Below are 27,407 nucleotides of genomic sequence, written 5' to 3' on the forward strand. Positions count from 1 at the left end.
GAGCGTTATCTCATGAGAGGCAGCATCAGATTTAATTTGATGCAGGTGGAAGGTTTCCACTGACCTCTTTTCATTCATTCAGTTCAATTCAGTTCATTTATTATCACTGATACATGAATTTGTACAAAAAAATTGTAGGACCAGTAGCCAAAGACTCGTGGAGGCCCATAATCAATACATGTAAGTAGCAGCTACAAAAAACAAGTACAAACCTAATGCTTGGTGAAATAATCATGTTAAAGCATGCAATTACACAAAATAAACAGTATTATTCTATATACATATGCATGTATATAAGCACAGATACACAATTCTTTTGTATGCAACTGTGTATACAAGTGTTTAAACAGAACCAATTATTACCTGTGAAGTAAACCGACCAAAAATTGAATCACACAACTTTAGATAAGTACGGCTTTCTAATAGAAAACAAAATTGTTTGCCATTGTTTCCCTCCAGAGATACTGAATTTAAGGTTTTGGTACCATGGAAATGAATCCGTCGTTGACCATATGTGGTACAAGAAACTGGGCAACCTTCTGCAGGTCAGTGAAGCACTTCTTCCTGATGGACCAGGGTGACTTCGTGGTCCAGTTCATGGACATGGCGGAGGAGGAGCTCAGCCAGAACATCGATGACATTGTGCCCACCCGCCTGGAGCTGCTACTGCAGCTGGCGGTCTCCACGAGCTCGGTTGGCAACGACCGGTACAAGGACTGTGTCAAGTGGGTTGGCAACTCTGGGCCTTGCCTCAGTCGTCGCATGGTGCATGTTGCCATTGCCCTGTCAAGCCATTATGAGCATACTTTTCAACCAGAATGCAAGCCCATTAGACCTGATTGTATTTAATCCTCGTTGTATTTCTTTTTAACATGATCATGGCAGAGAACAGTGAGTGAGCATCTTTTGCTTTTTATATAATGTGGATGATAGTGTTTTTATGTTATGCTTTTATTTCACATTCCTTTTCTATTTTCCCTTTTTGAACTGCTCTATCAAAGATTCTGCTGTATTTGAGAATGTGGCATCAGTGCGTAAAAGTGAATTTAGGAGTCTTGGTGAGCTGCTTGCAAAACTACTCCACTTGCTTGATGGAGGTTTTTCCTCCTTTTACTTCTTACTCTTACTTTGTCTGTGGGTTTTTGAGGTACCATATATACAGTGAAACCTCGTTAAACCGTAGTCGGCCGGAGCTCGGAAAAAGTACGTACTAAACGGTAGTACTGTTTAAGCGAAATAGCATGAGATCGCCCACTTATCTGTCGAAAACGGAACTCAGAGAGAGTGCGAGGAAAGGGGAAAAACATGCAGTATTTATTCACTTCGCGGGACGTAATTGTTATTTTCGTTTGATATCGCGGCGGCCTAGCACGACGACAGCGGCCTCAAACTTACTGAAGCTGCGTGCCAGCTTCTCAGCCAGCCCTCCTCCTCCCGGCAAACACTCGCACGGCAGATTCCTCGTTGGCGTTGCGTATTCTCCGTGCACGCGCGCAGTAGTGCTGCATAAGTCCCGGGGCGCCTTTATCATTGCCGGGTGCCGGAGTTCGGAGAACTTTCCGTTTGGAATAGTTACGTTATCGCGCCCCTGTTCTCCTTGCGACGATCGCATTCATGAGGCTGACGTAACGCGCAGCTTCTGCCACTGTCGGGCCTGAATAGCCCGTGCTGTCGCTTTCCGTGTCGTCCTCATCACTGTCGCTAGTTGACACTTCGGCAACAACGGCGGCAACGATGGTGAAAAGTCGAACCTCGTAGCCGACATCTCTTCGCGGTCGCAGCAGCGCTGCCGAGCAACTTCGCATTCCAAATGCCACACACTGTGGTCAACAGCAGATCCATATCGCGGGCCAGCGCCGACTTCTTCGTGTCACGTTCGGTAGCACGGACGATGTCTACCTTTTCTTCTATGCTGAGCATCCGGCGTCTTTTTTATCCTAGCTTCGGCATGACGCGAGTCCTCGCTTGCACGACGCCACAACGCTCTCCGGCACGGCGTCCATGCGGCGTCGAAATGATGTTGATGTTGATGCGGCTTCACGTGCAAACGCACAGGGCGCTTGGAGGCCGTTGTACCGATCTCTGAGGCTTGTTGTTCTGCCGGGCCGCCCGATGGAGACGACGCACCGCCGTGTTTGCGCGACGAAAAGTGGAAACGCTACGTTTTAACCGATGCGTACGCAATAAGCTGGTACGGTTTATGCGGATACAAAATACATTATGTTCAATGGCCGCCGAGTCGGGGAATTGACTTTACTACTTTTAAACCGAAACTACTGTTTAAGCGGGTACGGTTTAACGAGGTTTTACTGTAAAGGGGTAGTTTCATGCATATTCATGCAACCTTGAGTTATTTGCATGGATAATTTTTTTGTGACTTGACAATCCACTCATTTCTATCTGTACTCTTTGTTGGAGCGAGAAGTGTGATAGGATAGGATCTTATCGCACTTGGACTTCATACCGAATATGTTGTGGTTCCTCTTCGGCGGTCGCTCTTGGTTGGGCACTGTGCAATTAGAGAGGTGCATCTGCAAGCATCCATTTATAATTCAACCATTCGACCATCTCCTTCCGCAGAAATTTCCATTTATTGTCTTGGTATCGTTTTGTGGTGGCAGTGGATTTTGTTATATTGTTATACATACACTTCATTATTATAATATCATTATTTTATATCCAAATACAGTGAACGTCTGATTTTTCGAACACCTTTGGCTGTGCAAATGTCTGAAAATCGGGTGGTCTGAAAAAATGAATGCGTGCCTTTTACTGCCTCCAATGGTTCAAATTGCCACAGGCACATATTAAATAGCACTGAAGACCTGCCAGTACACTTATCAAGCCTATTGGTGCCTGTACTGTGACAGGAGATGGCGGGTGTATGCTTTCATAATTAAGGAATAAATACAATGTCCCGTGAAAATTGCCCTTCCCACTCTTGGTATGTTTCACCAAAATACTTCATGTATGCTTCACCACTTAACAATGCTGTGTTGAGGCAAAGCTGGCTTTAAAAACCGGTATTATGCAATGCGTTGTGCTTTCAAAGCTTCGAAGCCATTAGTGAAGATTTCAAAGGTGGAGTCGGTGCCATAGCTGACAGTGGCAAATTCTTCCAGTGGAAAACACAGCACCGAATAGCAAGAATCTTGGTTGCGAATGTCAAAGCAGTTAAGCCTAGCATTGTCACGGTGGTGGCTACAGCCGCCAACGGATCTGTGTGCAAGAGCGCCTGTTCGAGGTGGTGAGATAATCAAAATGGCAGCAGTGATGGCTTTGATAATGCCATTTCATACATGCAGTCATGGTGAAAAATTTGGAAAATTGGGTGGCAAAGGATTTTTGCATCCAAAATTTCAGACGTTCTTAGACATTGACTCTAAGGGGTTATGTGGTGATGCCGCGAAAGCATTGAAATTATTGGGCATGTCCGAAAAATCGGGCATCCTGAAGATTTGTCATTGATTGTACATGGTGTTCTATGGAAAAGAAGTTATAAACAGTGAACTACTTCTTTATCTCCTTCAGTCATGGCGTACACATTTGTGGATGTGACTTATTTTTGCTATTGCTGTGCAGTGGTTGCAAGAAATAGACAACGAACATTAGCCGTTGAGTAAATTGAACATTCTGCTTTTCTAAAGTGCGAGCATGTCATTTCTGAGTGAGATGTACCACTTCAGATGACCACTTTGGTGAGGGCACTGCCATGTTTGACGGGACGTTTGTAGTGGGGCGTTTTGGTAGTAATTGCAAGAGATCTTTTTTACCTCATAATGCTTGCACCCAATAATTAACCTGTGCATGTAATTTAAGCAGGTGATTCAATATTCTTAATGAAGAATTGTAGCATGACTGACTGTGCAATAAATGAATACTTAATTACTATGTAATTATGATGGGTCAATATATATATGTATAATGCACAGAGTCATTCTCCTGCCATGACTTACTTCCTATGGAGTCACCGGCACCTTGGCATAAAATTGTGTAAACTTCACACATTTATCGACAGTCGATCGTATTTCATGATGAAGGGGTTATATGAGAATTTTCTTGTGTTTAATTTTATTACATCGATGTTTAACTGTAGACTTATGTCAAAACGTACTGAGATGAGCACACGGATGTTCTCTGCAAGCGCAAACTTGTCATGCAGGCACCAGATCTTGGAGTGCAACCTCGCCTCCCAGATGGAGAAGCTGATGGGTGATGAACCTGGTACGTGAACTTTACGGGATTTTACGGGCTCAGCCAGTTAGTTCCCACTGGAAACCCGTAATTGTTGAGGTGTGACGGCAAAAGTTAACAGTGTAATAACATTAGGATATGGGGAGCAGCGTAGACCAAAGAACAAAAACAGGCAGAATGGTGGTCTGTGCTCGGGGACCACCTTTTTCTTGTATTGAAAGCGAAGCAGAGAGGCCTCTGCACGAGCATTGCACTGCCAAGTCTGAGTGAGTTCGGTGTAACCGTCAGATTTTTCTGGCTTTGTGTGGCTTGCTTACTTTCACAAATGCAGCCTCAGAGAAATCTGTGATTCTCGCTCACCATTTACATTCTCCTTTCTGACAGCTGCTTGTAGTTTACCTGAAGTTTATGTGTCACCATGTGTGACTATGTCACGATGTGTGATGAAGCTGCCCCTTCTACTTTTTGAAAGATAAATCAAGCATGAAACAATCTCACGTATAAAAAACTAAAATGAACAAAAGTTTACTGAAAAATGGAGTAAGCGATAAAATCTCTGCACAGAGTTGCAAATGTCACACCGAGTTATTCCTCTTGCCTTCTGGCTGCTTGGGACTCGATAGCCCTGAGTATGCCACTGGTTTCGAGATGCGTGCTATCAAGCCTGCACTAAAAATTCATTGTTTTTCTACTTACTTTCTCAAGAAAACAGTTTTATGCATTGAAGCACAAAAGTAACTGAAACACCAATGTATTTAGTCACACATCTTAATATTAATCTTTCAAAACTGGTGCCACCGTGAGAATTTGTTGCAACTGAGTACTTTTTGCATACTCGCTGTCACTCATAAATTGCAATGTGTGCCGTAATGTAGTTAAATAAAAGTTGATTAGAGATTGGTTGTCAATTAAGCAATTATGCATTCTGATTCATCATAGAAGTAATGTCTGCCTCATCACGTAATTTAGTTTGAGGTTTAGAATTGAGCAATCAGCCACGTGATTTTTTCAAATTTAGTGCAGTGAAAAAGTGGTATTTCATACACAATAACGTCTTGCAGCACAGGTCCAGTCAGAAGAGCCTTCCGAGACTAGTTTAACACTTAAGAAGCATTGTTGCTTTTATTAATGCTTTTGATTTTGAGAAGTTGTAACTTTTGCTTCTACGACCGGTACTGTGCATGCTGTACCCATCAAGGTTAATCTGGTGGTGATGATGCTACTCTCGCTGTTTCTCTCGCAGACAAAAATGCCCAGACACGTGTGGTTATTGGCCATGAGGCATTCACGCTCAACTATGACGTCGAGTGGCCCCTCAACCTTGTCCTCACTAGCACCGTAAGCACTGAGCTTTTGCCAGTCATACTTACCGTATTCATTCCATTATAAGTCGGTCACGATTATAAGGTGAGGGTGCAGTTGGGAGACCCCAAAAATAAAGGTTACCAACGATTACGATGCTCCCTAGTTCGAAATTTGAGCGCAGCTCTATACATGTTTTCATTTCGCAATATGTCAGCTGGCGCGTACAATCTGTGTCGTGCGACACATTGCGAATGGAGCGAAGTGCGGGTGCAACTGCCTCCCCAGTCTGGAGGTCATGAGAGCCAGTGTGTGGATGACGCATAGGCACGATTCGCAGCAGCTGCCGCTGACAGACCTCCCAGATGACGTGGGCTACCCTGGCATCATTTCGCAGCCATTGTCGCCGCGCTATGCTTCTCACTCTTTTGCTGTATCCTCCTCCACTTTCTGCTTCGTGGTTCTGCTGCACCCTCTTCCGTTTTTGTCCTCCCGTCATTCATGCCCCGCTGCCAACGCTCGCCGCTGGAACGGGTGCCTAAGAGCCGCGCTCTAGAAGAACTGAGGCAATATGTAGTAGCTGCTGTATTATTCAGGCTCGGTGGGGATTGCCCAAAATACCAAATAATCGGAATGTCCCGGAGTAATTGGTGCAGGTTACATTTGAATTTAGCCTTGAGGTGTGACTTCAGAGCAACTCGAATTTCACCTTATGGTGTGGCTTCGTTGCAGCGCACTGTTGCCTTAAAGCCACACCTGTGTAAGGCAGAATTCACATTGCCATGAAGCCACACCTAAAGAATAAATTTGCACGTAATCCATACCTTGCCTTTCCTGTGAAATTGTTCAACTTCTCAGTGCAAGTTGTATGCTCAAAAATACAGTTCTGCCTCGCCTGCCAAGGTTTATTAGTTGCTACAACTTGCACTACTGTCTCGAGTCTGGATCACTGAAAATTCAGCACAGCTGCTGCCAATTATGAACCTCACATCATCTATCAATCTATCAACCTGGCATATAAGGCAGGGGGCCACTTTGAGGCTAAGGATTCTGGAGGAAATACCTCACCTTATATTCAAATAAATACGGTAGTTTCCTCATAGTGCAGGCTCTGTTGCCAGCTTTGAATAGCTGTGCAGTGAAGTGCTCCCAAGCCAAATGCTTATGTTCCACCCCATTTTTCTCCTTTTGTTGTGATAGCAGTTATAGAAACACTCGAGTCAAAATTTTGGTATCAGGTTCGCCTGAGGCTCTGTGTGCAATCCAAGCACGATAAGGTAGTGCCCCGCACGCAATATGCTGTGAGGGAAGGAAGGAGTGTGAGGATTTGCCGAGAAGGATGGTGGCTTGATGTGTGTCATCCTCCTGCACGCCTGATATAGGAGGTCCTCTGATGAAGTGCTGACAAGGGTGAAGAAGGGGTGGCATAGAGGATGCCATATTGGGATGCATCTTCTCCAGTTCGGTTGTGGCTGTGCGTGGCTGTTCACGCAGCTGAGGGTGTACACTTCCCATACACGAGGACCTTTGGAGACCCGTATCTTGGGCACCGTGTCTTGGATGTAATCTGCTGCGGGCGCAATGTTTGGGCAAGCCGACATGGCTGGTCGCTCAGTGTGTGTGCTGTCAACCCGCATGGCTAGTGTTGGAGGTCGCGTAATCTCTATTTCCGGGAACGCGTTGGAGTGGTAGGCAACACGAAGCGTTCACTCCACCAGGCCAGCGTTTTTCGTCGCGCCACTGTTGTGGCAGCGAGTGTTCGCGGTCATTTAGTCAGATCTGTTCATATTTGCCTTTGTGCTTGACACAATGTTTATTAGTTTAATTAGTAAAACCATGCTGGTTAATTTAATTAGTTAGCAAATTCTTACTGCAATTTATACAGCCGATAAAACTACAAACCTTACTTTGTGTAGTTCCTTCTTGTCTGTTACTATCAGTGCTTCACTTTTCGTGTAAAACTGCAACTTTTTTATTTAGTAGCAGCCATTGCATGCCACCTTGACTTGTCTTCAATGTGTGCTATGTATTTTGTTCTTTAGAGCCTGGGTTGCTACCAGATGGTCTTCAGGTATCTCTTCTACCTCACACACGTCGAGCGCATGCTCTCCAAGTGAGTCTCGCATCTGTCTTTTGCTCATTTGTGTACCCATCGCCGTGTCCAGGCATGCTGTGATCATTTGAACTATCAAGAAGTGTACGTTATTGTGGCCGATTACAGCTGTTATCATATGGCATGTGAAATGTGTGTGGAGTGGAAATAGTGGCAGCATTCAAAGGTGTCCGCTGCTTTAGTTTTAACTCTTTTGTTACCACGAGAAAATGGTCATTTCTTATAGGTCTCGGGGAAAACATTATTTACCACTACAAATAATATTCCTGCATACATAGCAGCATAGCATATTGTGCATAATAAAATGCTCTTTCCAAAACCATATCTCGCCAAACAAAAAAGTTTATTAGGTAAAACATAAAAATTCTAGGAAGTGCCATTTTTGCTACCAGTTGATAAAAACAACAATAAAGGCATGATATCTACAAAAACATTATATAAAAAGAAATTCGGAATATACATTTCAAAGATAAGTAACCCAGGAGTAGTGCTTGAAGAAATAGATACTCAGTACACCGCTGTTCTCCGGATGCAAAAAGGAAACTAAGACCAGTTCATCGCTCATGCCATGTGGTGAAGCAGCTCCTGGATATTGTGGAGCATGAGTGCACTCGGCGCTTTGCGGTCCTCGTAACACATTTTGCAGCTCTGCCTTTTCGGCATCTTCTGAGGATGGTCCGATGAGAAGTCCAAGGAATGTACTTCACCAGTTCGTCTAGAGTCATGCACCTCTTCTAGGACCAATTGCTCTCGGCATAGCTGGCCAACTACAAGATTATGCATCCAAGCATATCTGTTTTCATTTTTTGCAGATTGTCTTTATTACCTCTGCAGAGAAGAATAATAGAAAGAAATCCCACGCCATTGTAAACTGTCTTGCGCTGATCCGTAGTGCTGGGCTGAGATGTGGTACGGGCGGCCTTCTTGGCATGAATGGAAGTGTCTTTGCTGCTAATGGCAGCGCATCATAACCAAGTGAAGTATGCACCCTGAAGATAATCAGTAGAGCTGTCAGGTTGTGCAAAAATATCAGAAGTGCGCACAAGGAAGAGAAGCACTCAATGCCGTGAAGGAAACTTGCCGGTGAACAGCTGACTCAAAACATCGTCCCAAAACAGCTGACCCATGCTGACTCAAAACATCGTCGCCATCAGAGCTTGAATCTGCTTTGCTGTCATTTTTGGAATCATAATTCGAGTCCTCATCACTAAATTCAAGTGCGGGTGCAGCATAGCTTTGAGCATGACCCTTTTCTCTCGATGCAGCGACGCGGGATGATGCCATGGGAGCGACTATCGATAGCTGCGCAGTGACATCGGCAGCACCCCTTGCCTGGATTTTGGGAGAGAAGCAAAACGGAAACTCGAAAACTGATTGAAAATGCCAGATCCGCTTGTTCGACATGCGGTGTACCTTCAGAAATACTTTCTCCACAGGAGCAGCTGTACACAATCCCGTTTCATTCTTTAAAGCGATCCAGCCACATGTTCGATGTCTGAAAGTCGTCGATGCCCAGACACAATGCCACCAGGTCCGCCTTTTCTTTTAGAATGGCACCTTCAACATTGATCGCAGAGCTCCATGCTTGATGCAGCCACTTGACGAGAACTTTTCCTAACTTCTCATGCTGTCCTTCTTTTGCCACTTTCCGCTTGAGCTCGAACTTGTTGGCATTCTGCAATATCACCGCTTTCTTTGTCAGGGTCTTCTTTAGCGAAGATTCGGGTATCTTAAGGGCCCTGCCAATGCTGGCTTTTATGGCTCCATGCTGCTTTTCCGCTGCCTCGATAATATTTCACTTATCGCCGAGCGACAGAACTGTCTGCTTTCGGGACATCGTGCGTTGCGTTGCTCCACACAACTCAAAACCTACGCTGAACGCTGGTCGCTAGGATTACGACGAAGAACACGTGCGACAAACCTAAGCCTCTCTGCACCACCTTGACGGCGATCTGCTGCTGGGAAACTGGAAGGAGAGAAACTCTTCCCCAACGCGGCGAGAGGCAATGCCACCGAGAAGAGAGGGAAAAAGTGATTGTGGAGAAGGTGCTATTTCAGCACAGTGAGCGTCGCGGGTGGCTGCTGGTGGGGAGAGAGAAACGAAAGATGAGACAAGGCAGGGAAGAAAGCTGCGCCGGAGCGGACCAGTCGTGCAATGTCAAGCGCTCCGCATGCAGAGAGACGAAGCGAGGAAAGAGACCCGCAGCACTTTTCTTTCTCCGCCGTTCCGTCCCACGTTTCGCGAAGGTCGTCGTATACCGCGGGTCAGGCGTAAAATTGCGTCGCATAACTGGGGTTTTTAATGCGTTGCTTCTATGGGGACTGTGCTAATTCATTGTAAAACCCAGGTCGTCGCAAAACCGGGGGACGTATAAGGTGCGGTGACGGTACTACCTTGGCTAGGTGATTAGTTTGTGACAATGCTGTTGGTAATGAACTGATACAAACTTGCCCAGTTCACTGTCTTCCCGAATGAAACCTATATGAAGTTGGTGTCGTCTTGTAGATTGTGAAAACTGTGTCTTCGTGCTGTTGGTTGAAGTTGCCTAGGCATAGGTGCTGAAGAAGCACTCGAAACTGTATAACTTTCTCGTGGGCGAGTTGGTGGTTGCTGAACGGCACGGTACTGTAGCAAAAAAAAAACGGAAAAGAAAGAATGTAAGCAACATTCTTCCTCTTCCAATTTCACTACAGTACCAACTCGATATTGTGCTTGTGCTTGCCACGCGTCCTGTTTGCTTTGCAAGTGAATAACTTTCTTTGCCTTTTCGCCTGTTTTGTGGTTGGTCGGTCGTTGCTTTCGACAAGGGTATTGTTCGCTTGCTCATTTGTTCTTTTTGTTCGGACTATTGCATTGGCAACAATCGACGATGGTATCTGCAAAAATTTTTGCCTGTGTTGATTTTCACCAGATTATCACTTTTATGAAGTCGTAAGATGCAGTTACACATACCTGCCAACTTTTATGATTTTATCGTAAAATTACAAATTTTTAGTGCTTATAATTGTCATATTGACACAAATATTTTAAGACTTCTTCATTTGCATATGGTTTAGAGCAGAACAGATTTAAATAAAGGCAGATATAATGGCTCAGGGAATATTATTGGCCCAATTTTTCGGTCTTGCGATTATAGAGACATACAGACGAGGTAGTGACATCAAGTAATAGAACCACTGCATGATGGAAACCAAATATTTGACAGTTGTTACGTGAATATTTTATTATGAACTTAAGCATTTTTGCTTGTCTGTGGCACAGATCATTGCTACTGCGACTATGTAGAGCAAAGTGCCTGTTCACAGCATTCATACAAAACTAAGTCTGAGTCTTTAACGAAACTGTCAACATATTAAATAATCCAACACTCGTTACTATTTTTCCCCAAATTTTAGTATTTTCTTGCTTCCACTGTAGTGCTTTCTGAATTCTAAGGTTTGTGGTATGCTTACAGATCGCAAGATGCCCTTACAGAATGCAAAATTTGTTGAACGTTGTTGCTGGTTTCTCTAGTGAATGAAATGTTTCCTGATCAGGAGCGGTATGCTTGGGCGATCAGTTTTGGTGATAGTTTCACTATCAAGAGATTTCCCGAAACTTGGCCAATGAGAGCGTTTGCCCAACCTTTTTCGCAAATGCCCAGTGCAAATGCTCATAAAATGTTGTGAAAGCGAAAATTATCTCCAAAAATGATCACCTGAAAAGTGATCGTCTGAGAATACTGTTCTAGATTGTTCACACATCAGAGATAGTGTGTAAATTCACGAATGTACACAAGCACCAGCTAATAATTTAGGAACTGGGACGAGACATATTGGTGGATGAAACGGGCCAATTGGAGAAGCATGGACAACCAGCGGTTGAGCTCGCTGCTGTCATGGTGATTTAACTGTCTCCTCTAATGAGCACAAGTTGAAGCAATAGAAAGTTAGCTTCTTAAGTCGCACTTTCCAAAGTGTTTCAGTTCCTCATTGTCACCATAGTAGACTAATACAATCACTCTTCAGGGTTTGGATTCGAGACAAGGCCGCCAAGCAGCGGTCGGCGGCATACCCTGTCGTCGCATTCGGGCTGCGCCAGCGAATGATGCACTTTGTCAAGAACCTGCAGTACTTTGTCACCGTCGAAGTCATCGAACCCAGCTGGCATGTGTTCCAGGACCGTATGCAGAAGGTCTGGCCCCTCCTTTCTCTCAGTTTTGATTTGGCAACCATGAATTAGACAGGTCATTTGTGCATATTGTAAGGAACCATTTATTAGCGCGACAGCGTTAAGGAGCTTCTGTCGCAGAAAAGCCGGTGTCGTCAACGTCAGCGGCGTTGGCCGTGAGCGATAAATCCCAGGAGGCACTTTTTTAGCCAAGCTTGTGCTACTACCACGAGGATCAAACTGTGCTGCTGGCGATGATAAATACAGATGAAGATGTACAATGGATGATGATATGGGGAGATGATGAAGTTTAAAGTCAGGCATGTGTTGCACTCACAATATGTAAGAGGCATTATGTTAGACATAACGTTAAAAGACAGGACGAGAGCAGTGTGGATTAGAGTGCAAATAGGTGTAGCTGATATTTTACTTAGCATTAAAAGGAAGAAATGGAATGGCGGACCATGTGATGTGTAAGGCAGATGACCGGTGGACCATTAGAGTTACAAAATGAGTGCCAAGGGAAGGGAAGAGCAACCGAGGACTGCAGAGGCTTAGGTTGGTGATGAAATTTGCAGGCATAACTTGGAATCGCCTAGTGCAGTTAGAGATCTCTGCTATGAATGTATAAAAATATAAGTTTACCATTTATGAATCATAAAGAACACATTGCATCACGGGACATACTGTGTCACTGTATTTTCGCAGCAGCAGCAGCAGCATGAAACATGCCTTGTGCTCAGATAATTTTCTTTCCAACAAAAGCTCCGTTATCAGTAAGTGTGATGCTTTGGACACATCATCGCATTGTCTCTTGTACTGGCTCCCCCCACAGGTCCAGACGATAGATGAAGTGCTTGAGCAGCACATGGACCTGACAGAGTCATTTGTCAGCATGTGCATGCTGACCAACAAGGAGGTCTTCAAGCTCATCCATGACACTCTGCAGCAGTGCCTTCAGTTCGCCTCCTTCATACTGGTCAGTCTGACACCTTTACTGTGGGGCCCGCTTTTGCATTTGCATGCCTTAATTGGCAGATAAATGGTTTCGAACAGTGAGCACATAGGTACTGAGTGGGAGACCGTAGCAAGATGGGGACCGACAGAAAGTTGCCAGCCTTGCTCACTGCCGCATGGCAAACCATTTCTGTGGAAATCTGCAGAAGGGAAAAAAGTTTCATGAACTGCCCCAGGAAGGTAATTGGCCCGGAAAGGTGCTCTGGAAAGTCAAGCACCCCTGAAAGAGATCCTCGAGAGGCGATCACCCTGAAATGGTGTCCCAGTGAGCACCCCACGAAAGTAGCCCGGAAAGTCATTTGCCCGAGAAAGGTGTTCTGGAAAAGCAATTGCTCCAGAAAGTTGTCTGGAGAGGCGAGCTCATGAGAAAGGTTTTCCAGAAAGGTGACCGCCCCAGTAAGGTGTTGGTTTTGAACTTGATCCCTTGATCAGGACAAACGTCTCACGTGAGAAAGTTTCGTTCTGTGAAACCAATATTGCATTTTTTTTTATAACTTCGTGCTACTGTCAGATGAGTTGCATTTCTTGTCTTCCAATAAAACATCTTATACTTTGCAGATCTCTGTAGAACTGATTTGTCATAATCAGATGTGCCTTCAAGTTACCTTCAAATGAAAAATGGATAAGTTAGAAATGGGTGTGTGACTAGGGTATAATGAAGCATATAAGTCCTTTCATGTACTACAATACAGTCAACAACCAATAATTTGGTCACCAAAAACCCTTTGCCGTCCCACTTTCTAAACCTTTTGCCGTGACCGAAGGTGAGGAACGGCATTAATCGAAGCCACTTCCACCGCTATTTTAACTATATTGCAGCCTCAAACCGGCACTCTCGCACACAGACCTGCTGGCATCCGTAGCCACCACCATGGCAATGCTAGACTTACCTGCTTCGATGTTCGCTACAAAGCTGCTTGCTGTTTGCTGCCATATGTTTAGAATGCAGCTCTTAGTGCCCATTCCTGCGGCGAGCATTGGCATCCCTTGTAACCGAGTGAATAAGCACAATGAAGGATGAAAGATGGCGAGAGTGAAGAGAGCACGAGGAGGAAAGAGAAGGAGGGTGCAGCGGAACCATAAGGTGGAAAGCGGAACCATAAGGTGGAAAGCGGGGGAGGAGGGTATGGCAAAAGCTTGAGAAGAAAAGCATAATGTCATGCAAGATGGGCTCCGTGGCGACTTGGCTATGAGATGGTGCCAGAGCAGCGCGTAGTCTGTTCACCGATGACACAACCGATACCATATATAGAAACAAGGCGCTGCACCAGCGGAGATCTCTGCAGCGGCTGCTGTCAATCGTGTCCGCATGTCACCCACACGCTGCTTCGTGGTCTCCAGATTAGCAAGGCAGTCTTGTCACACTTTTGTTTACAATGTGCTGCATGAGACGGATTGTCCGCACCAGCCAATATATCGTCAAATGAAAACACGTCCAGAGCTGCACTCAAATTCGGCATTGGAGAGTATCATAATCGTTGGTGAATTTTTCATTGAAAGAATTCGCTGCTGTCAGCTATGGTGCTGGCTCCACCTTTGTAATCCTCACCCATGGTTTCTTCGTGCAAAAAGCACGGCACATTGCATATGCCAGTTCTCAAAAGTCAGCTTCGCCCCAATACAATGGTGTTAAGCGGTGAAGCTTACACAATGTATTGTGCAAGCTTCACTGTATTGCTTCACATATTGCAATGTGTATGCCAGGTCTTAAAAGTCAGCTTTGCCGCAATATAACGGTGTTAAGCAGTGAAGCTTACGCATTTTATCGCTTAAGCTTCACTGTAGTGTTTCACATATTGCAATGTATATCAAGAGTGGGAAGGGGCAATTGTCATGGACAGAGTATCGCATTCCTTAATTGTACAGGCGTGCACCTGCCATCTCCAGTGACATTACGAGCACCAATACACCTGATAGCTATGTTAGCAGGCCTTCAGAGCTGTTTTGGCAGTGCCTGTGGCGACTTGAGCACTTGGTAATGGTAAAAGGCATGCATTCATTTTTTTGGACTGCCTGATCTTTCTGACATTCTCGTGGCCCCTGGGGAGTCCGAAGAGCCGGATGTTGACTGTACCTTTGCAACAAATAACGCCTTTTCTTCCTCAAAAATACAAGTAATTGATTTCGGTATATAAATTTGTTTACATGTTTTAATCTACAGCTGGAATGTCAGTTGCATTTTAAATTTCATGCAGATTATGGTATTGAGTTTGTAAAACTCTGCACCATGTTTGGTGTTTGGTACATGACCCCTGTGTTACGAATTTCAGTGTATATTTAGATGTTTCATCTATTGTCTAGTTGGTCAATAAGCGCAGTGTGCTTAGGGCCTTCATTTGAATGCTGTCTGTAACAAAAGTAGTTTTGAAATAAAAAGACGGTTGATTGATTGATTGATTGATTGATTGATTGATTGATTGATTACTTTACTCGTCTGTGTGAGATCTTCTTCCTCTCTTTCTTTTGTAGAGCGACACTAAAGCGGATAACTTTGAGGAGCAGGTGAACCAGTTCCAGCACAGCTTCCACATCCATCTGAGTTCACTACGCAAGAAGCTGTTGGAAGATGGTGCATCATCACACTCCACCCACGAGATAAACCTTGCCGAAATGCTTCATAGGTAAGTCAAGAAAAAGTGCCGTGAATTGCCTCAATCACTACAAAAGCTGGCGCTTCGCTGGCTTTGCATGCAGAAACAAAGTTCAGCTTTTCAAAACCGCTCCTTCTCACGGAGCTTTTTCATTACAGTAAACATCTGATTTTTCAGGCACACTAAGCACTGCGAAAACTTCTGAAAATTGCACATTGGGAAAAAAAGATAATAATGAATGCCTAACGCATCATTTTATAGGTATTTCCCAAATGAAGAGAGTCAAGAACGGAATAGCAGACCACCTTAACTCTGTCAAGGCATCGTTTATGGCTCTGAAAAGAGCAGTTGATAAAAAAATACGAGATGTAGCCAGTGGGTGCTGTCGAAATAGTCTGCACTATCTTAGCTGGGGTTTTCAATGGCATTCGGAACACTGCCCCAGCTTGAAAAGATCGACTTGCTTTTGTTTGACAGCCTGGTTTCACACAATAGTCTCTGCTTAAGTTTCGACTAGAGTGGTGTCATCCCTGTACACTGATGGCGGCTCCATCAGTATTCACGTCAGTTCGGTCGAAGCTCATCGGCAGGCGCTAGCTCTTCATTTTCAGTTTCGGAGTCATCAGGATGAACTTGACGTCAGCTAATTCTGCACAGAAGTGAAGCTCGTTTAAGCGTTGACGAATTGTTGAAATGATATCTCTGTGAGAATCGCAACCGTAGCGACACGCAGGCCGTTGATCACAAAGTTCATGTAAGGGTACTGATCGGTCATGCTGTCATTTTTTTCGGATAAGATTTCTGTCTCAGTACCAATTATGAAGCTTGCATGGCAAAATCAGACAAAGCCCTCATAAGAGTGCATGTCTAGCTTTTCACAAGAGGCGATGGACACAACGACCAGCCAGATGGCGCCACGAGTGACTAAAGAGCGGCGAGCATCTCTCGACCGCTCCGAATAGACAACTCCCATCACGGCGCCTCCAAAGGGCCCATGAACTAATCATCATCATCAGCCTGGTTACGCCCACTGCAGGGCAAAGGCCTCTCCCATACTTCTCCAACTACCCTGGTCATGTACTAATTGTGGCCATGTTGTCCCTGCAAACTTTTTAATCTCATCCGCCCACCTAACTTTCTGCCGTCCCCTGCTGCGCTTCCCTTCCCTTAGAGTCCAGTTCGTAACCCATAATGATCATCGGTTATCTTCCCTCCTCATTACATGTCCTGCCTATGCCCATTTCTTTTTCTTGATTGTGAACTAATATCACTGTCCTAAACACACAGCACTAAACACGTTTATCATAAACACAAATACTGCAGTGGAATGTACGAGGACTTCTACATAACCTCGACGACATTATAGAACTACTAAACAAACACAATCCCAAGTTGCTGTGTGTTCAAGGGACACATCTGAAACCTACAAACTTTCTTCGCAATTACTTGATCTTCCGGAAAGACCGCAACGAGGCTAACACCTCTGGCGGAGTAGCAATAATAGCGGACAAGTCTAGCTTGCCGACACGTCGCCCTTCAGACGCCCCTTGAGACAGTGTCAGTTTGGGCCATTCTTTTTAATAAAAAATCACTGTATGTTCTATTTATATACTCCGAAACCATCATCTCAAAAAAACAGACTTTTACAACCTCATTATCCAGCTTCCCGAGCATTGCATACTCGTGGGAAATTTTAATGCTTACCACACGATGGGAGGAGACTCGCGATGCGACGCGAGAGGTCGAGTGATAGAGAACTTTTTAGTAAACGCGGGTACATGTCTCCTCAATAAAAATGAACCGACTTATAATACCTATCACAATTCGCATTCTTCTATAGACCTATCTATTGGCGCGGCAGCTTTCATCCCTTATCTAGAGTGGAGCGTTATTAAAGATCCTTATAGAAGTGACAATTTTCCTGTACTTTTAAACTTAATCGTACCACATGAATGCCCTCCACAGGCGCCTCGGTGGAAGCTAGTTTCTGCCGACTGGGACCATTTTAAGGAATCGAACTACCTATTACGAGATTTTATCACCAATTTTAGTATTGACGACACGGTAGCATATTTTATGGCTTTTATCGTCGAAGCTGCGAATAACTTCATTCCACAATCAAGTGGTAGCTCATCCAAGAGACGAGTTTCGTGGTGGAATGACGAGTGCAAGGAGGTGCGGAAAAAACAGAGTAAAGCATGGGCCATACTGTGCCTATCCCCAACAGAAGAAAATTTGATAGCATTTAAAGAACATTAAATCGCAGGGAAGACCAACGCGACGGCAAGCTAAGAAGACACGCTGGGAGAGGTTCTTGTATGGCATTAACTCGTACACACAGGAGGCAGAAGTACCTATGGAGTGGGCTAAGGAGACTTAAGGGACAACAAATTCATCTGTTGCCCCTTGTTGATATAGAGGGAAACGAGTTGGAACAGCAGGCCGACACTCTTGGTGAACACTTCGAGCGTGTGTCTAGCTCGACTCACTATTCGAAGAACTTTTTTGAAACATGAAGCACTAGAAGAACTTAAGCCACTGAATCGGAAATCTATCCAAAACGATCCTTATAACCATCCTTTTACCATGGCAGAACTTAAACCTTCCTTATCAGCTTGTCAGAGCTCTGCACCGGGCCCCGATAGAATCATGTACGCTATGCTTAAGCACCTGCACTCCGACACACAAATCACGCTGCTCACACTTTTCAATACTATCTGGGCTGCTGGTTATCTCCTAAGTGGAAAGAAGCTATTGTGATCCCAGTTTTGAAGCATGGTAAAGATACTTCATTGCTGACTAGCTACCGTGTTATAGTGCTTACGAGCTGCCTTTGTAAGCTTTTTGAAAGAATGATCAATCGCCATCTTGTACATTTCCTAGAGTCCAGCAAAATGCTTGACCCATTTCAGTGTGGCTTTAGGGAAGTGCGATCTACGACTGACCATCTCGTGCACATCGAAGCAAGCATTCATGATGCCTTCATGCACAAATAATCCTTCTTATCCGTATTGATATGGAAAAAGCGTAAGACACAACTTGGCAGTAACAGAATCCTGTGCGACCTTTTGGCACTGGGCGTCTGCAGCAATATGTTAAACATTATAGAGAGCTACCTAGTGAACCGTACATATCGGGTGCAAATAGGTCATGCACTGTCGCGTACATTCATACAGGAAACTGGAGTGCCCCAGGGTGGCGTACTCAGCTGGACGCTCTTTGTCGTAAAGATGAACACGCTTCGTGCATCATTACCACCAGCTATTTTTTATTCCCTCTGTGTAGACGATATACAAATAGGTTTCAAATACTGCAACCGCACAGTGTGTGAGAGACAGGTACAGCAGGGCCTAAACAAGGTGTCCAAGCGGGCAGACCAAAATGGATTTAAAATCAACCTCCACAAAAACTCTTGTGTTCTCTTCACAAGAAAGAGAGGCCTGGTCCCAGATCCTTTTGTAGAACTGGGCGGACAAACAAGTTACTCTTAACAAAGAGCAGAAATTTCTAGGTGTTATACTTGACTCCAGGCTTACTTTCATTTCACACATAAAATGTCTTAAAGCAAAATGTCTAAAAACAATGAACTTGCTTAAAATCCTATCCCACACAACATAAGGTAGCGACAGGAAGTGCCTGTTGAATCTTTACAGGAGCCTAGTTCGATCACGTATAGACTATGGTGCCGTAGTATATTACTCTGCCGTCCCGAGCACGATAAAGATGTTAGACCCTGTTCACCATCTCGATATCCGCCTGGCCACTGACGCATTTAGAACAAGCCGTCGAAAGTCTATGCGTCGAGTCAGATGAGTAGTCACTCCATTTTCAGAGAACATACATCAGCTTCACATACTTTCTGAAAGTGCACTCTAATAAGGAACATCCGTGTTTCACAACCGTTAGTGACTTGACATGTGAAACACTTTTTCGTAGTAGACCCACTATGAGAGTACCTTTGTCACTGTGCATAAGAGAGCTCAGTGAAGAAATGGATGTCCGATTACTCGAACATTGCCTAATGCCTCCAGCTAAGCTACTACTGCTGTGGGAGTAGCAGATGATTTACTGTGATGTATCCTTTGTAGAGGTCACAAAGCACGCTCCTGACCTCGAAATCGCTATGCATTTCCGTGAACTTCAGTCGAAGTACTGCTGCTCTGAATTCTACACTGACATGTCAAAATCACATGCTGGCATATTTTATGCTGCTGTTCGTTCCTCCTTTTCTAAATCTGACGTATTGAACCACTTAACAAGCATCTTCACTGCAGAAGCCTATGCTGTACTGGCTGCAGTAAAGCATATAAAGAAATTAAAACTTGACAGAGCAGTAATATTCACAGACTTGTTAAGTGTTGTAAAAGTGCTGATTTCTTTATAATAGTTTACAAATCCTCTTTTAATTGAACTTTACTCACTCTTATGCAGCATTTATTTCTCATATCGACGTGTAGTAATATGCTGGGTACCTGGCCATAGAGTCATCGATGGTAATGTACTAGCTGACAAAATGGCTACAACACTCACATTACTAGCTATTATTCCTATGGCTACTGTCCCTGTCACAGATCTGAAGCCTTTCTTACGTAAGAAACTGCAAAACTACTGGCAACGCATGTGGGACGCAGAAATAAATAATAAACTGCACTGTATAAAGCCACAGTTATGTTTTTTGGCCCTCCGCAACAAAATCACGGCAAACAGATGTTTATTCTGTCGTCTCAGAATAGGACACACATTTGGGGCTCATAACTTTCTACTTAGTGGAAATCAACCTCCAACCTGTGGTAGATGTGGTGAGAGGCTGACCATCCTTCACGTCCTTGTGAAGTGTTGGGAGGCCGAAGCTGAGAGAAAGAAATATTTTCCTCTGGCATACTGTTATTACATCCCTCTTGATCCGGCAATGTTTCTTGGCCAAGAACCGTTATTTAACACCAAAGCAGTCCTCGGTTTTTTTATTGATTTTATCCTACATGTCGCAAGTCCATTACCCTGGAGACTGAATTTTTTTATATTTTAAGATATCTGAATGAAACTTTCAGGGTACGTTCACACCACTGAACTATGAGGAACTGCAAAGTTTCATGAAGATGTGTTTATTAGTTCCTGAGTTATTGAGGTCTAACTAGCTGGTTCATGTATATGCCTGAGGAAGAGCCTGGAGAAATGCCAGGACATCAGAAAGCTGAAATTCACTGTGATGATCCCTTGATAGATATCCCAGGGGGTTACGGAGCCCTTTTCTTTAATTTCCCCTCCAAAAAATTTTAACAAAACTTTGAATTTGATGTAGCCAGTAATGACCACATTCATCAAGAATTAATTGCTTATTATAAGTTAACTGCACTAGCTTTCAAAAAAGGAAGCCTGTTACCCCCTGGCAAAGTCATTCAGGAAGAGAATTTAAAAAACAGCTCACAAATTTTAAGAACGGTTCCTGAGGTATCGCCTTCCCCAGCACCACTAGAGAAAAAATTCATTCCGAGAAAACGGGCCTTAAAGTTGAACACGCGTTTTTTTTTTTATTATAAAGCTCCTGCACAGCTTCTAATTAGCTCTTGCAGCTCCAGACACACTCAATGTGTCAGATTTTCGACTGACGACAGCCGATGGCACAGTTCCGCCGCTGAAAGCGTCTACGCAGTCGGCAATCGCTGCAGAAGATTTGAAGTTCGATGCTCGTACAAGTCGCATGTCGCGCTTCCACGCACCGAACATCTGCACTGTCTTGGGCTTTGTTGCTGGCATTGCGTGCAGCAAAAAACTAGCGAAAAAAAAAACACTGAGAAAATAGTCTAAAAGATAGCACAAGGTGATGAGCAGCTCGCAAGCAGGCGTCTGTTGAAGCGGACGCAGCAAGGGGCAACAACGCAAGCGCAGTGGGCGCGGCATCAAAGGGAGCAGCCGCCGTCGCCCACGCAGCAGCTAATAAAAGGCGCACTTTAGCTCGCGGGATTTGAACGCACTGCTCCGGCCAATCAGAGCTCCGCATTGCATTGCGGGAAAATGCCAATTGCGCCTCAACCGCGCCGATGATGCCATCTTGCAAGGCGGCAAAACAGAGGCAAAGAATTCATTGTCAAAACGACACCAAGATAGCAGGGCGCATGGGCCGGGAATGGCGTGCACACAAAGTTTCACTTTATTTCGGCATTTGCGCGCATCTTATGGGCCGCAGTGGCCTCTAAAGTCTTGCTTATATAGTATGGCTTTCCCAACATTCTTGCACATCTTGACATCACAGACACCAGTGATAGAAATAGGACTGTAACTGGCAGTCCTCCGCACTTGGTACGAATGAATCTGAGTAAATGATGTGGCATAAGAGCACATACTAAATGTTCTGTTGATCGCTACGAGGTGACATGCACAATGTATGCGTAGCCGTAGTAGTACTGCCAAATGTCAACATTAACATTGTCTAATGTAAACTCAATGGGGCCCCATGTTTGCCCAACATTGACCCTGCTGCTTGTGCTGCTGGTGTATCAACTGTTGGAAATCTTGCTTGGATAAAATATTTCAAAAATGGAGCCATGGCCATGACACAAATCCTAGCACCAGTCTAGTCAGCGATGGCCAAATCAGTTGCACATCTTTTCTTACCCAGTTGCTTGGTTATGCGCAGGATCGATTTCAACCGATTCTACTCGAGTACTCCTGAGTAACTGAAAAGCACCTAGAGGAACCTGGGCAATCCCACAAGCAACTTGTCCAGCTGGCTGCAGTGCGACCAAAGGAGTGGCTTCCACACTTTCAGTGCGAGCTTTCTGTACAAGTGTGTATGCCATGCCAACTTTCTGTTGTGCGATAACTGCTACTTACTGCCGTTAGCTTGTAACCTCAAATTGGCAAGTTGCCAATTCTGTGTTTGTCACTTTTTGTGGCTTGCAAGCTGAGAATGCTGTCTGTGCACGGCATGTTGTCGTAGCTGTGGGAGTGCAAACTCTTGATTGTGAGCTGCAACGGTTGAAGTGCTTGTTGAAATGATTGCAGCGTCTTGCTCATCGAAAGTGGTGTTGAAAAGGAGTCGGGACAATGTGAACCCTGTGGGTTGTGGTAATGGAGCCAAACGGCATGCTGAGTGGCCGAGGTTAACTAGCGATTGTGTCACTGGGGGTGCATTGTACAGTGAAACCTCATTAAACCTCAGTTGGCTAGAGCTCGGAAAAAGTATGTACTAAACGGTAGTACTGCTTAACCGAAATAGCATAAGATCGCCCACTTACCTGTCGAAAACGGAACTCGGAGAGAGTGCGATGAAAGGGAAAAAAAAACATGCAGTATGTAGTCACTTCACATGACAAAAGTGTTATTTTCGTTTGATGCCGTGGCGGCCTCAAACTTACTGAAGCTGAGGTTTTCTAGCGCACGAAAAGGGACGAAAGACAGTGGCAAGACGTGGACACAGTGCTAACTTCCAACAATTGTTTTATTCCACGAAGCGGTACACATATATATAGGTAACACACACAACCGTACGCATGCGCATATGTACTGATTTCTAGTCAAATGAGACAGCAACGAGACGTGTAATGGAAAGTTAAGATGATATCAAAGATGAAAGAAGGACCATGCATAGCCAAAAAAATTTTTTTGTGATTGCAAGATTAAAATGTAATCTCCAGGCCACCCTCTATGTCACGTTTAAAAAATCGAATTCTTGCTAGATCGCTAGATTAGGAAGTGCTTGTGTTAGCGTGCCTTCAATAGACCTTTCAAGTAAAGAATTCGATTTCTTAAACGTGACACAAAGGGTGGCCTGATGCAGATAACATTTTAATCTTGCAATCAGAAAAAAATTTTTTTGGCTATGCATGGTCGTTCTTTCATCTTTGATATCATCTTAACTTTCCATTACACATGTCTCGTTGCTGTCTCGTTTGACTAGAAATCAGTACATATGCACATGCGTACGGTTGTGTGTGTTACCTATATGTATGTGTACCGCTTTGTGGAACAAAACAATTGTAGGAAGTTAGCGCTGTGTCCGCATCTTGCCACTGTCTTTCGTCCCTTTTCGTGTGCTAAAAAACCTGTTATGGAATAGCAATACGCCCTAACTGACGCTCGTTCAAGTTACTGAAGCTGCATGCTGGCTTTTCAGCCAGCCCCTTCTCGGCAAACACTCGCATGGCAGATTCCTTGTTGGCGTTACGTATTCTCCGTGCACGCGCGCAGTAGTGCTGCAGAAGTCCCGAGGTGCTTTTTTCATTGCCGGGTGCCGAAGTGCGGAATACTTTCCATTTGGAATAGTTATGTTATCGTGCCCGTGTTCTTGTCGCAACGATTGCATTCATGAGGCTGATGTAACGCGTAGCATCTGCCCCTGTCGAGCCTGAATCACCCGTGCTGTCGCTTTCCGTGTTGTCCTCATTACTGTCGCTAGTCAAAACTTCGGCAACAACAGAGGCAATGATGGTGAAAAGTCGAACCTCGTAGACGACATCTCTTCGCGGTCACAGCAACGCTGCTGAGCAAATTCTTCGCATTCCAAATGCCACACACCATAGTCAACAGCAGATCCCTGTCCCGTGCCAGCGTCGGCTTCTTCGTGTCACGTTCGATAGCACAGATGATGTCTAAATTTTCTATGCTGAGCACCTGGCGTCTTGTTTATCCGAGCTTTGCCATGACGCGAGTCCTCACTAGCACGACACCACAACGCTCTCTGGCATGGCGTCGAAATGATGTTGATGTTGTTGTGGCTTCACATGCGAACGCACAGAGCGCTTGGAGGCCATTGTTCGGATCTCTGAGGCTTGTTCTGCCGGGCCGCCCGATAGAGACGACGCGCTGCCGTGTTTGCGCAACGAAAAGTGGAAACACTGTGTTTTAACCGATGCGTATGCAATAAGCTGGTATGGTTTATGCGGATACAAAACACATTATGTTCAATGGCCGCTGAGTCGAGGGTTTGACTTTACTACTTTTAAAACGAAACTACTCTTTAAGCGGGTACGGTTTAATGAGGTTTTATTGTATATTACACTTCTCTGGCGATGTGCGTTTTTGTTTGCCAAGGTGTTAGTACAATGTAGTTTGTTGTTCTCCTAAGCCAGTGACCTCTTGTCAGGATTTTGTTTGTTGATAGTGTATGCTGGTAATACAAAAAATGTTGGCCGCGTGCCAGCTGGCATCCAGCGTGACATGGAGTGATCGTGACATGGAGTGAATGCTGGTGCACCCATATTTACCATTGCGGAAATAAGTATGCCTTTTGTGTTGCATTTCATATCCTGCTGTGCATGCGTCTTCACAGCAGTGTTAGTCAGGAGGTTTGATTTTTGTTTTCTGTATTTCTGCATTAAGCTTAACTGGTGTCGTCGTATTATGAACATTGAAGTGCCATTTTAAGGAAGCAGCAGCAGCTGTGTTATGTAAACTTGTTGACTGATTGAATCTCAATTTTGAGGCATATAATGTCTTGCTCTTGATTTGTTCATTCCAATGAATTCATTTAAAGGGAATGAGTCATATTAGAAAACTGATTTTGGATGTTCCTTGTGTTCCTGCGTTGCTTTAGAATTGAGTAATTTGCCTTTTTCTTGTTTTTATTTGCTCATGCTTAATAGTAATGTGGTCTTAACTAGGTTTTAAAATCAATCCTCTTGCACTTATAGACTTGTGCTTCCTTCTGAACTTGCTACATTGTTATCCTAATTGCACAGTCCACGCCAGCAGTCACTTGCACCAAAGAAAGTAACAAGTTGTTTCATCAGTTTCTTTTTAAATTTTTTTGTGTTATTAACCGCTGGTGGACTCTTCTTGTTCATTGTGCTCATGTCGTATTCCATCTGTAGCTCTCACCTACCTTTTCATTTTCTTGTTCTGCACAGGTGATATAGAAAAAACTGTCTGAGGCAGAAAGCACAACTACGTCTCTTCAGAGGGACTGCTTGAAAGAGGTGGACATTTCTTCTAGAACAAATCGCAATGTCCACTTAGCTAATTGCGAGACCCGAGAGAATTTCCTGGCAGCTGCAGTAGAAATATTACAGTGGGGTCGCAGTGGATGAATGCTTGTCTACCATGTCTTGGGTGCACATGAAAAAACCCCAGGTGCTCGAATTAATCTTGGGGTTTCCACCACAGTGTGTCTCATCACTCACGTTTTGCTATGGGTGCAATGGAACCCAGCAATCAATCATTCAAAGAAGCCAGGTGATGGCAATTGTGTGAATTTATTAGTAATTCCAAGGATAGCATCGCTTTCGGGATATTCAATCTTCAATATATACTACAAAATCATTGGCAATCTACTTAGCCATGTCCCGCAGTGCGTGACGGAGGCTTAAAATGTCAAGTGCGATGACAGCCTACCTTGTAGCTCGTTTTGGGGACTCCGGCGGCTATTTGAAAGTTAGAAGTGAAAAACTGTTGAGTAAGTAAGTGAACATTGCAATTTTTGATCAAGTAATGCCTGCAACTTTAGGTAATATTGTTTGGTACCATCCGGCAATACCTGGCTTGACCACTTACAATGAACACGCAGTCCTGTTGCACATTGGTTCACGTCACTGCAGTGAGCATATGCAAAGCATGACAAAATACTGTGGTTGACAAAAAAAAGGTGCGTTTCCTTGTGTGTTCAGGCTGCACATTCCTTGTGATTTCTACAACTCGAACAGGTGACATCATGCCATCTTCCATGGGCCGTATTTGAAGAAATTTGTTTGGAATAGAAAAGAATCGGTAGTATGTTGTCGGAAAAACATCACTCTGTTATCTGCACGAAATCAAACAGTATTACTGTTTGTTGCCTTTTCCCCTGTTTAAGCATGTTGTCTTTCTTGCATCTCAATGTGTGCCATCTCGACCAATTATCTTCAGGTCGGCTGCTCTGGTAGGGGCAGGCAGTCTGTTCTCTAGTGATACATATTAGTGGGCATTTGATGCGTACGCCATGCATTTGATCTCGTCGTCCCTTGGGCAGAGTCGGAACCGTTTCAAGGAACTTGCACTGTGTGGTATTCGAAGTGGGCATTGTTGAATGTACAGCTCATTGCGATCCCTTTGTTATAATAAAAATACTACAAGAATTGTCTTTCTCTTTATTTTAATGAAAATGTTTTTGTGTCTCACATGCTTAGATGTGTTTGTGGTGGAGAGGAGGATGTCATCGCGAGGAGTAGTGCAGTGTCACGAGGTAGGTGAGAGGGGAGATAGTGACGGTTGCTTGCTCGGCTAGTTGGCTCATTGCAATTTATGTAACGGCGCGAAAAAAATTGGGAAGGGACGACAACGGAGACAGAGTGGAAAGAGCGCTCTTTTCACTATATCATCGTCCCTTAGTTGTTCGCCTTGTTATAAAAGCAAAGAGTAACGTTGACCAGTTGGGCCAGATGCAGGTCACTCTACCACTTGAGCAAACTATTGCCCTTTTCATTTATCATATTTATTGCAGAGCTTAATCACTTGTACAAAGAGCAATACGTGATATGCAAACCAGTGACGCAACTCACCAGATGTGTAAGCTAAACTGTTATTAAAATGACGGGCCCACACATGTGCTGTCATTGAACACATTCTTTATACTGCTTCCAAGCGAAATTATTCCTTTAGACTGCTTACCTTGTACTAGAAAGATGGCAAGAATATGAGCTGCTAATAAAGAGTGCCAATCCAATCTCACCTTTATCATATGCATTTTATGTCTTTATTGGTGGACAGCCATTTGAGCAAAGTGCAGCGTAACCAGGAGGCAGCATAACGAAAGTGTTGGGCTAGTTGATGCCGTTGCTTTTGCTGTGACATAGATTCTTGTGTGCAAAACACAATTTGAATGGGGAAAAAATGGACAAGATAGCTGAAGTCTAGTGCTCCGTCTTGTCCTCTCTCCTTTCTCGGTTATTATTTTTTTTTTTGCTCTAAGAACTGTTGCAGCAAAACCAGATGGTTCACAATTATGGCATTGCTGGGCTGAATAAAGGGTCCCTGAAAGGGTTTAGACAAGCTTTGTAGACTTGTAGAGTAAAGCTACTGTAAAACATTCATGCCCAATTTAGGGAAAGTGTCTCGTATTGAGAGCTGC

General features: G+C 44.3%; 1 protein-coding gene across 2 annotated transcripts in view; it reads left to right on the top strand.

The window, feature by feature from the left end:
* LOC135907356 (gamma-tubulin complex component 2-like) overlaps positions 1–26,413 on the top strand; it is a 59,235-nt gene extending 32,822 nt beyond the window's left edge. The window contains exons 16-24 of one of the 2 annotated variants that reach the window (XR_010565981.2): positions 546–725; positions 4,163–4,224; positions 5,438–5,532; positions 7,539–7,609; positions 11,618–11,783; positions 12,595–12,738; positions 15,246–15,397; positions 22,002–22,151; positions 25,213–26,413. Coding sequence is in view for 1 of the 2 variants with exons in the window: in XM_065439042.2 (XP_065295114.1) it covers positions 546–725; positions 4,163–4,224; positions 5,438–5,532; positions 7,539–7,609; positions 11,618–11,783; positions 12,595–12,738; positions 15,246–15,397; positions 22,002–22,041 (910 nt within the window). In the remaining variant the exon portion in view is untranslated. Of the gene's footprint in view, positions 1–545; positions 726–4,162; positions 4,225–5,437; positions 5,533–7,538; positions 7,610–11,617; positions 11,784–12,594; positions 12,739–15,245; positions 15,398–22,001 lie in introns of both variants that reach the window. The other variant, XM_065439042.2, reaches the window with a different exon arrangement.
* The last annotated feature ends 994 nt before the right edge of the window (positions 26,414–27,407 follow it).

The sequence above is a fragment of the Dermacentor albipictus genome, chromosome 10 (assembly GCF_038994185.2).
Source record: "Dermacentor albipictus isolate Rhodes 1998 colony chromosome 10, USDA_Dalb.pri_finalv2, whole genome shotgun sequence".
Classification (NCBI taxonomy): domain Eukaryota; kingdom Metazoa; phylum Arthropoda; class Arachnida; order Ixodida; family Ixodidae; genus Dermacentor; species Dermacentor albipictus.